The sequence below is a fragment of the Mercenaria mercenaria genome, chromosome 19 (genome assembly GCF_021730395.1).
Source record: "Mercenaria mercenaria strain notata chromosome 19, MADL_Memer_1, whole genome shotgun sequence".
NCBI lineage: Eukaryota > Metazoa > Mollusca > Bivalvia > Venerida > Veneridae > Mercenaria > Mercenaria mercenaria.
This window is the reverse complement of record NC_069379.1, coordinates 10,374,037-10,385,890: the sequence shown is the minus strand read 5'-3', so window position 1 is coordinate 10,385,890 and position 11,854 is coordinate 10,374,037. Positions and strand designations below refer to the sequence as shown.

Here is an 11,854-nt window from a genome sequence, read left to right as displayed (position 1 = left end):
TACTTTTTCAAGGTTTATTGTAAGAAAAATTAATTATTTATGTGTTGGTTTTTTTCTTCAAAATTTATTAAGTACATTTCGACTTTCATGGGTTAGTAGTTGCAGAAGGAGTATAAAAGTTTTATGCAATATTTAGATTGTAAAAAAAGTGTTCTACCATAGGAGGCATATACCTTAAATCAAATAGAAAAAAAATGCTGCACTCAAATGTCCACATTTTACGTAAGATAAACGTGTCCCTAAGCTTCTATAATTTAAGACTTTATTATCAAGATAATAAAGATTGGGTGAAGATAAGAGGACAAATAAAGGGGACAGGCTATCAGGGGTTTCACAGATAAACATCATGTTGTGTACTTGTCTAACATGGATTTACATTCAATATTGTTGTCAAATAGTGATGTATTCATTATACTAGGGGCTTTGACTTGTTGGAAAAAAAATAATGCTCATGTGAATAGGAAAAAACTATGATTTTATATACAAAGTATTGAAGTAAGTTAATTATCTTTTTCATTGTATCTTTGAACTAATGATTTTATATCGTATAGCTCTTTGTTTATATTCAAACTTATGTTTTTAGTGTTAGTTTTGACCTCTGGTCTCTGCTTGAAGGTTAATTATTTACATAATTTCAAAATTTTGTTTCAGATTTTTATTACTGGGATTTTGAGTTTTTAATGTACTTATGTAATAATAAATTCCTGAAAGTTGGGTGGGCTTTTTAACATAACAAACAACTACAACGGGAAAAACTGGATCAGTTTGTAACTGGGATTAGCAAAACTCTTAAATATTTAGTTTTAGCCCTCATCATGCTGGTCACGATTGATTCTGCCTTTGCAACCAGTGCAGATCATGATCAGCCTGCACATCCATGTAGTCTGATCATGGTCTGCACTGTTCGCCATTCAGTCAGTATCTTTTTGGTAAAGCACTCCTTTTAACACTAAACAGTTAATGGTACTGTCCAAATTGAAAGATGGACAAGTTCATTGTAGAAAATTTGGCAGAGTAAGGGTTAAAGTAGCTACGGAGGTAAATATTTTTTGGAACACATGGGGCAAATGAACTACATTTTAATTTTAAGATGGCGTCTTTTCATTTCAGTTAATATTGCTCCGGATGTGGTGTAAAAGATAGACTGAACACAAAGGTACATTGTACTTCTTTTCTAGGGGGTACTATTTTAGAGTTTTGTGATTTTGATTACTCAGCAATTTCATGGTATCTGGTATGAATTTGCAGCAGTGGGCTTTTTCCAGCCGAAATTTGGTCACATTCCCCACACTTGAAATTAAGTAACAAAAAAAATTTGAAATTTGGGCTTTAGTTGAAAGTTTTGGTCAGAATTAGTTTAGTTGATACTACTAATGTTAGCTCCATTGTGTCTAAACCAGTACTGGTGTTATATGATAATCTTTTATTTATTTTTGCACTCTGATCCATTTTACATATTATTGAATGCTTTCGAAGTAAAAAATTTAATAAGTATTATACTTTACTTGAAAAGAATGATATGAATATTTGAGCAATTTGTCAGACTTAACCAGAAATTACAACAAATGCAAAAACAAGAGAGGGGAGAACAACATGTAGAACACTGGGGTGGCTAATAGACTATTCAGTATTTGATCTACCGGTTTCAGAAATATTCCAAATTCTTTCAAATGAAAACATAAAACTAGAAATTATGTCTTCCACACAGTGGTGGTGGGAGACATATTGATTTACTCCTGTCTGTCTGTTTGTCTGTGTGTCCATCCGTCTGTCACAAATCTTGTCTTTGCGCCAAGTCGAACATTTGTCATCCGGTCACCAAATTTGAACAAATTGTGTTTGCCAATAAGTCTTCGGCCAAGTTTGATAACTAGCCAAATTGGCCAAGGCACTTTGGGAATACGGGAATGACATGACCGAAAATCGCTCAGGTCCAACATAATGACTCAATACTACTATCACATGGTGCATAAATGACTCGTATACTACTGTTTGGATGATTAGGCAGTTGAGGTCTTGGTGTGTGGTTGACTTATATACTACTATTCAGATGTTTAAGCAGTTGTGGGAGACATGCCCTTTCTCAAAAGCGCTCTAGGTTAAATTAAAAAAAAAACTTTCAAAAACGTCCACAGAATAAAAGGATTAAAAACCCCATATTTTAGGTGAATAACCAGTCTTTCTTTCGGTGCCATACAAATATGAACGTGCCATGGAAAAAACCCAAAATAAATTTGGCTTTGCGACCAGAAGGATCCCGACCACCGCGCATTTCCCCGCAGTCTGGTCAGGCTCCAGCTGTTCACTTTAAAGCCTATTGGAAAATTTGGAGAAACTGTTAGCGAACAGCATGATAAAGGCCAACTGCGCGGATGCGCAGGCTGGTCGGATCCATGCTGGTCGCATACCCACTATGTTGGTTTTCCCATGGCACGGCTCATATATATACATTTTATGCCAAACTTGGTGGAAATGAACATGTTGAAAAATTTGTTCAACAATGTGGGTAAGTGTCTTTAAAGGGTGATACTGCAAAATATTATATAAAAGAATAAAACATACATTTTCTGTGATGAAAGGATCTCACCCGGAAAATATGATGTTATGAATATGAAAAAAATGAATAGTAAGGAAAAAAAGCTTAAGAATCCGCTGCCTTATTTGGTCACAGCCTCCCCAATTTATATTTGTAAATATGACAGGTTTTGCAACAGTTTATATAAAATAAAATAACATATTACATTTAAAAGTACCGTGATATGGTACACCGGGATATACACAAATTTTTAGCAAACACCCTTATAAAATTTAATATGTTCTCCACTAGGGGCCTCAGTGGCCTAGTGGTTAGGTCGCTGACCCTTTAAATCACTGCCCCTCATCGAATTGGTTCGAGCCTCACTCGGGGCTTGAATTCTTCATGTGAGGAAGCCATCCAGCTGGCTTTCGGAATCGGTGGGTTTTACCAGGTGCCCACTCGTGATGAAATAATGCACGGAGGGGCACCTGGGGTCTTCCCCCCCCCTTAAGGCTGAAAGTCGCCATTGACCTATCATGGTCGGTGGGAATATTAAATCTAACCAAAAAAAAAAAATGTTCTACCACTAAGAGCTGAAAGTTTTTTTCTTACAATTTAGAATTGACTGTTACTGTATTCCATTTAATTATAAATTTAGCTCTACTCATTCAAATTCATATTTTAGAAAAGTTAAATACAGATTTTCTTCATTTGAAGTAAATATCTAACGATAAATTGTTTTAGTGAAAGCTGAGTATTGGATACCTTTAAAGAATAAATACAACTTGTTTTTGAAAGTGTAATGTTCTTTCTTAAAATTTTTTTTTTTTTGGAATTGGCCAGCAGAAAATCATGGCATTGTAAAATTATTTAGTATATGTTTTCTATTTTTAAATCCAGTTTCAGACATAATGTAATTTATAAATGAAGATATTCTAAGTGTTCACAAAAGTTTTAGGGAGTGGCTTTAAAGCTTAAATGGTTTGCAACATTTTGGTTTGAAAAATTGGTAATAAGGTATGTACAGTTTTAAAGCAAACTTTAATCGTCTGTTTACTTTTTTGTTTCAGACATGATGAGTTTACTTTCACCAAAGATGACGGCAAAACGACCGTCTGCAGCAGACACGATTTTCCCGCCAAAGAAGCGAGCACTTTATGAACACATGAAGCTTCATGGGATTGATAAATTTACAACCAATGGGATCACAGCAGATGGTATCCTAGGTTATCAAGAAAATGTAGGCATGTATGGGATGAAAATTCCAGTAAACATAGAAATAGCACAGTCTGAAAACTTCTCCCGGTCTAGAAGTGACTCTTTACACTCACACGTGTCGTCGAATAGTGATAACACAGAAACCGGATCAGTCGGATCTCGAGAAACTTCTCCGTGTACCATCCAGTCTATGTTTGACCATCATACTCCTGAAAGAAATCCAATTACCTCCCTTGATGGTTTAAAACCAGACATTTCCAAACCTCTTTTTCCGCCCAGTGACAGTGATAATTCTACGGTGGGCAGTGACGGCCATTTAAGTCCAGATAATTCATTGTATGGAGAGCAAGAAGAAACTAAATCAGATAAATATGAAAGGGAAGTAACTCAGATTGATAGTGAGGGGCAGACAGATTTAAATAGCATTCCAGAAAACACTGTTGAAACATTCCATAAAAATGAAGCTAGTAAAAATGATTCATTCCAAAAAGAGAACATTCCTGACATGGGACATGGAGAATTGAAGGAAAATGGAACATCTTGTCGTGTTGAACAAGCACGTAATGATGAATATATGGGTCCGATGGTATCACTGTTGAATCGCTTTAATGCTGAAGCTGTTCAGAACAATATAGGTGTAAAGATAAAGGAACAATTCTCATTAGAGAAAATGAGAAACATTGTGCCGTCAAATTTATCAACAAGACAAAGCGCCATTGGGAATTACCCTCATCAGCAATTGGAATCCTTGGATGACATTCAAAATAATGTAAAAACGTATATTGTGACCAATAAAGTAAACAAAGCTCCGATTGAAAAGAGATACTGTCATTTGTGCAATAAGGAATTTGCATCAAGGGCTAATCTGCAAAGTCACATGAAAGTACATGAAAACAAATCGATACCGTGCTGGGTGTGTAAAGAAACATTTCAGACCGCTGAGAATCTTAATGTGCATATGAAGATTGAACACAAGGGAGAGAATCCATACAAATGTGAGCACTGTTCAAGGGAGTTCACTCAGTTCAATAACCTCAGACGACATATGCGAGTTCATCGGGAAAAAGTTTTTAAATGTAATTTGTGTAATCGCGAATTTAATGAGGAATTTTATCTAAAAATGCATATGGGGACACATACAGGAAAGCGCGTGTACAGTTGTGGTGTTTGCGGTGCAAGTTTCCCATCCAGTCACGATCTCAAAATGCATGTAAAAACACATTCTCCATCTTTGCTTCATACATGTGACGTATGTGGAAAGTCTTTCAGTAAAGCATGTGTGTTACGGCAACATAAAAAGGGGCATTCAGGGGAGCGTCCCCATAAGTGTGACAAATGCGAAAAAACGTTCATACATCGTCATCATCTCACTATGCATATGAAATCTCATGTTGACGAGAAACGTCTAAGTTGTGACATTTGTCAGAAAGAGTTCTCACAACACAGTCATCTATATAAACATTTAAGGGCTCATGAAGAGATGAAAAAGTATGGCGTTGATCTAGAATCTGTTCAGAAGGTGAAAAATGATAACCATGCAAGTGTGGAGAAAAAGAATGTTACCAAAGATCCAAGTATCGTTTCAAGACCAATGCCAAAGGTTGTTCTCAATACTGATAGTGCTTCATTGAATGATGGAGAAGCGGAAAAAAGTGACAGACCAGTAATTACAAATGTTTTTCCAACAAGTGGTAAAACAACTAAACAGAGAAGACGTAACGTTTCGCAGCATTCTCAGCTTCAGAATTCTCGTCCAGTTCACACTTCATCGCCATCTCCTGACCATAACAAACCCCTGCCATCTTTGTCACAAACATTCAGTCATCACTTAGGTAGATATCCCAGCATGCCGTATGGTCAAAGCATTCCCCACAATTACCTGCCTGGTTCCCCAGCTCAGCCATTCTCACCATTATACAACCCTCTGCTCAGAAATGGGGTACCAGCAGAGCTACATGGGTACCAGTCTTATAATCATTTATATAGAAACTATTCAGAACAGGTGCAGACGTACTATAACAATATGTACATGATGAACTACCTCTCCCAGAATGCATTGCTTCAAAAAACTCAAGGTGAAGGTCAGAATTCCCAGAATGCATTGCTTCAGAAAACTCAAGGTGAAGGTCAGAATTTTAAAAATGGCGAAGATAACCAGCTTGAAAAACTCAGTGAAAGTAGAAATATGCCTAGCTTAAAGCAAAATCCCGGTTTATTGCAGCCAAAGGTTATAAAAGGAATTGAAAGTCTGGAAAGAGAGAAAGCTTATAATGAGAAAGATGAAAAGTCTGAATTTGAAAATGTTGCATCAGAAAATGAAGAACATAGTGACTTGGATATTGTAAATGAAATAGATGATCATGAAAAGGAAAACAGCCAAGATATAAACAAAGATATTGAAACTAATAGTAAAGACAATACTGTTTTGTCAGAGGAACATGAAATTGCTCAAGAATTGTTGAAAATGTCTGCAGGGACTAAAATGATAGAATCAGATGTAGGTGGGAAAAGTGTTCAGTTAACGAAAGAAGCAGAGATTCCTGTGAAAGACAATCAGATAAATGGAATGAAGTTCACACATTGTATTAATGACATTATTGAAAGGACTGTAAGAAATTGTAATAAGTTGCCAGGAAACATTCACGTTTTAAATTCTCAAAATATTGCAAATGAGCAGTCCAATTTCAGTCCATTTCACAGTGTTTCAAAGTCAGATGAACATCTACAGGTGACTATTCCAAAATCTGTTGAACAACTGTTTCCAGTAGCATTTTCAACACGCCAATATGGGGAATATTGTTCGGGACCCGAAGAATCCCAACGAGATTTAAAAGCAAGATTAACAGATGTGAATAAAATTGGTGATTGTCAGACAAGCCCACTTCAAAAACTGAAAATGTTTGTGACATCGGAAGAGAAAGATTTTAACAAGATTGAGTCAGAAGTAGATGAAAGTAGAAAATATGATTCACTGTTAAATAGTTACAAAACGGACAAAATTGAGCAACGACTTGAAGCTGCGAACAAAGAGGATTATTATCATGAGAAGTCCGATCAACTTTTAGAAACTGGTGAAAATGTAGGTAAACCAATGAAATCAAATAATGATGAAGTTAATAAAGTGCATAGTGAAGCAAAGAATGTTGACACTAGTTTAGAAGTAAGACTTGAAAAGATAAGACAGTTTGCTGACATTGGAAAGAGGTTAGGGAGATCAGTTAATAAAAATGAAATTGTAGGAAATAGAGAAAACGAGGTGACTACTGAGCTTTTTGAAGGACAGGAAGATAGTTTTGTAGATGGTGGAAATGAAATCAGGGAGATGGAAAATCATAATGATGAAATTAGGGAAGACAATCCAGTTGATGTTGTTACCACTGTTGGTTATTTTGATGATAGTCTTGAAGATAGACAGCTTGAAATTGTTGAGAATGCGATTATTAGAGATGAAGAAACTGGAAAACAAAGTCAATTGAATGCAACTGAAAAGGAAGAAGAAAGTGATGGAAAGTTGAATACCTCAGCATCAGAACGGTATGTTTTTACAGAAAATGAATTTTTGAGCCATATTTCTCAGATGAATGATGTAATTGAGGAAAATGATGTGGGTAATGTTAAAGCTACAGAAGAAATTAGTGATGAAAATGAAATAGATCGAAAAATTGTAGATAAAATTATAGTTGAAAATAAAGAAAATCTTTTTGATCCTGTAAGAAGTCACAAAATGAATGCTGGAATGAATGATAGTGTTTTTAACACAGGTGGAAAACAAGATTTCAATAAGTCAAACGTTGAAAATTATAGAATAGGACCATATGTGAAAAGTTTAGATGAAAATAATTCTGAATATGAAGCAGTTGATCTAAGGACAGAGGTAAAATCAGATGAATCTAAAGTAAGTGAAGACAGTCATAGTGAAAATGATGCTTCAAAAAGAGTTGAACAAGAAAACATACCAATGGACTTGAGTATGAGTGGAAAAAGAAAACGTGAATCGGGTGACCAAATTGAAAGAATGGAAACAAATAAAGTAGTTGGTTCTCCAGTCTCATTAACTTGCGGGCTGTGCTGGAGGACATTTGAAAGTGTTCAACTGCTGGAGTCACATCAGATAGAGCATGCAAAAAATATTGGAAATACTTGTAACATTTGTAAGAAATCTTTCACAGGTGCGTTTGAACTTCAGTGCCATATGTTGAAACATAGAAACATTAAGACGTCCATCCTGAACAAAGTGAAATCTTACGTGAGTAGAAAGTCTGAAATTAATGAAAACCTTGAATCGAGTTTGATTGAAAATGTTAAACATGCTCATAGCTTGAATGTGATCGAAAGGGAAAGTTGTGAAATTTCACAAAGTGAAATGAAAAACGAAAGAAGTGAAATGGGAGAAACGCAATACTGTTGTCAATTCTGTGACAAGACTTTCGACCAGTCAGAAGAATGGGTTGAACATCTTAAAACCCATAATGCAACAGATAAACCGTACACTTGTAACATTTGTCGTCGAGGGTTTACGCATAGGCATAATCTGAACCGCCACAAAATGTCGCACAATTCGAAGTCGTACCAATGCAATATATGTAACAGATCATTTAAGGAAGTCTTTTACCTACAGATGCACATGAAGGCCCACGATGAAGAAAATTTTCATAAATGTCAAATATGTGGACAAAATGTACGAAAGTCAGAAATATGGCAACACACTAGTCAACATCTTGGGAATGTGTCGGAAAATCCAACATATCAGCAGATCGGAAACAGAGTTCAAGAAATTCTCCATGAGCAGAATTTAAACACGAATGATAATACGGCAAGTGTTAACAGTATGGGTAAACAGTTTAACGTCCCTCATGTAACTGAAAGTGATACGAGGAAAAGTAAATTTGGTGAAAAGAGTGTAAATGACCGGCAAAGTAATGAAGCGCTGAACTTGAAAAAAGAGAATATTGAAAACTGGAATGTTCAGAGAGGTACAAAAATAGACTCGTATGATGGGTATAATGCTTTCCCAGTTAAAGTCAATACAGTTAAATATGTTTCGGTTCTTGCCGAGAGGAGACAGGAGTGCAGTTCTAGAAACTCTGGTGCATCCGGTAACACTGGTAAATCTACATATGAGTGCCATATTTGTAAAACAGTTTTACGTACAAAACCTGAACTGGATAATCATATGGGTATCCACACAGGCTTGAGGCCGCACGTGTGTAATACTTGTGGAAGGGCTTTCAAGAAGAGCAAAGGTTTAAGAACTCACGAAAAACTTCATTTAGAACCTTCTTTTTAAAAATTCACTAGTGTAAAAGCCATTTGTATTTGTTAGGTTTTGTTTACCTTTGTTTATGGTAACACAATCTACCCATGAAAATCCCTGTGACCAAACATTGCTTTCTGGCCAGTCAGACGAAAAAAAATTTCACCTATATGATTTTATGCAAAGAAAATTCCCTACCTAACCATACAAAAAAACTTCGGGTTGTTTTACCACAAACAAACAATTTTTTAATTACGGCCTGAAATGAAAAAGTAATGTTGCGGATACATGAGAAAATACATTTTATAGTCCTTTTGTTACTACATGTATTTTGAACTGTTTTGTGTTCAAAATAGGCATTTATGACTCTAGATAGTCTTAAAAGTAAATAAGTATGCAAAAGTTGTATTCAAAGATCTCATTTTTTTTCAGTGACTTCTGAACTTTTTTTTTTTTAAATCATCAGACTTGGTTACAAACCAGCTGCTTTTATCCAAACTGTTAAGTTATATATTTTTTATTTTGCATCATAATATAAAGGGTTAAACATGCTTCATCTCATTTCACAGACTGAAAATTGTTGATATAAATTTGCAGACAAGATGCTCTAGTATTTTTTTTATAGTCTAGACAGCTGACAGGGTTCACTTAAACCATATTTGGCTGGCACAGTTCGAAAAAGTTTTCAAATTTATGATAAATGAAAAAAAATAAGCATAGCAGAATCTTTATTTCTATAGTGAATTTGCATTTGTCAAAGGAGACTTATTATTTTTGTATAAAACATCATGCTGAAAATTTTTTAAATAAAATTATGTAGAAAATTGGCATATTTGCTGTTTTGAGGTCGCATAGGAATGTATCTAATAGTGAGCATAGTTGAGGAACAAAAAAAAATATTTTCACCAAAGGTCCAGTTTCTTTCACAGAATTTATGGTCATTTTTTGGTTATGGTCGACAGCTTTGCCGATATAGAAAATTTCAGATATTAAAAACTGAAGGTTTCTCATACTCACAATGTTAAAGGTATTTTCATTTACGTCAAGACATTTTCTTTGATAATGAATAAATAAAACAACACTTCTTGGTGAAAGAAAACTTAGAATTTACTCTGTTTAGAGACTTTCATTTTCTGGCTATTTTTTGGCAGAGGTGAACCTTCTCCTTTGTATAATTGTTGTTACTGATGTTTTCAATACATTGTCTTTCACCATTTAATTTGAAGATAATCTCATTAATGGGACAGAAGGTTATAAAACTTGGGTTTGTAAACCAGTCTAGAAAATCCAATAAGTGATTGGTTATTTCAAAGCATAAGTATAAAATTGACCAATAGCAAGGCTTCATTTTGAGACTGGTTTCCAATCTTTCAAAAATTTCTCCTTTAGAGAAAATAGATATTAAAAAATTTAAAAAAACAATGTAGGTACATAGTTTGGCTACTGTTCGGTTGTCAGGCCAACATATTTTGTTAGAATTTTATTTTTGCGCTTGTAAAGATTTTGTATGAATTGTAAATAACTAGTCGGACAGGCAAAAATTTTACTTGAAAATGTCACAGTAGTATCTTTTGTACACTTTTAAGTTACTTGTATATACTGAAAGACCTCAAACTTACTTTGACATATCAGGGGATAAAATAATATGTTTTTTTTTCTAATATTTCAAATGTTTCAATTTTGCTGCATGTTTTACAATGTTTTATCCATATTTACTTTGCATAATATTTTTTTCAAAACTCAATTCATGTGAAGAAAGCACAACCAAAGAAATAGTTCTTTTAATCATTATTTTTGTATATAATAATTCCAGTAATATAATTATAATTATGACCTTCTTTGTGTTGAATCGCAGTAAAATCTGACTTAGTCTAATTCATTGTATATAATAAAGAGCAATACGCCTGTACATATGATTTTAATTTCACTTACCAAATCTTATTATCCAGGAGAACTTGATACAGTCAAAATAGTGTTTTCATATCAGCTTGTAGATATAATGGGCAATTTAAGGTAGTGCATCCATAATGATACAAAAGTTGCATATGATTACATATTTGCTGCTATTTGGACAGTACGAGGGTCAGTCCCGTTAACATACATAAAAGCTGTATTTTATTCAGAAAAAAAATTAAATGGTATTTCGTATCATGTGATCTGTGATTACAGGCGTTCTTTAACTGTGTCTGACTCAGACTGTAACTCGGGTATGTTTTATTTTTTATACTCCGTCTCTTAAAGAGTGGGGCGTATTATGTGAACACCCGTGGCGGGCGGGAGGGTGGTCTGTGTCCAAAAGCATGTCTGCTCTATAAGTCAAACAGTTTTCATCCAATCTTCACCACACTTAGTGACAATGTTTGTGGGCATAATATCTCGGCCATGTTCGATAACAAGCAAAATCACCCCAGGCACTCTTGGAGTATGGCCCTTGAATTACTCGAAATCTGCAAGATTAGCCTTGTCCGCTCTACAAATCGACAATTTTTGTGGGTATAATATCTCGGCCAAGCTCGATAACCAGCCAAAACGCCTCAGGCAGTCTTGGATTATTGCCCTTGAATTAGGCCAAGTTCGATGACTTACAGAAGAAAAAATTTCTAAGATCGTTAGCAAAGCATAATTTGTGACAGTCTGCCACGCTTGTTTGATATTTGTGTGGTACAGTTTTAGACATATAAATGTTGCAAGATTGATTGTTTTAAATAGTATTGGGATTTTTAGACTGTTTTGCATAATATACATGATTTGTTTTTTCATTATTTTTTTCCTTCACAAAATAAGTGGATAGTTACTTGTGTTGTTTGTTTTCCAGTTCGTTTGTTAGCATGCTGTTTCTCATTCGTTTTCCTCCATTTTTTTGT

At 34.7% G+C, this 11,854-nt stretch overlaps 1 protein-coding gene across 1 annotated transcript; it reads left to right on the top strand.

Moving 5' to 3' along the window:
* The first annotated feature begins 1,109 nt into the window (after window positions 1–1,109).
* On the top strand, window positions 1,110–9,669 carry LOC123542450 (uncharacterized). The gene is made up of 2 exons (XM_053531558.1): window positions 1,110–1,156; window positions 3,589–9,669. Exon 2 carries the CDS (start codon window positions 3,591–3,593, stop codon window positions 9,021–9,023), a length of 5,433 nt encoding a protein of 1,810 aa, XP_053387533.1. The 5' UTR covers window positions 1,110–1,156; window positions 3,589–3,590; the 3' UTR covers window positions 9,024–9,669.
* The last annotated feature ends 2,185 nt before the right edge of the window (window positions 9,670–11,854 follow it).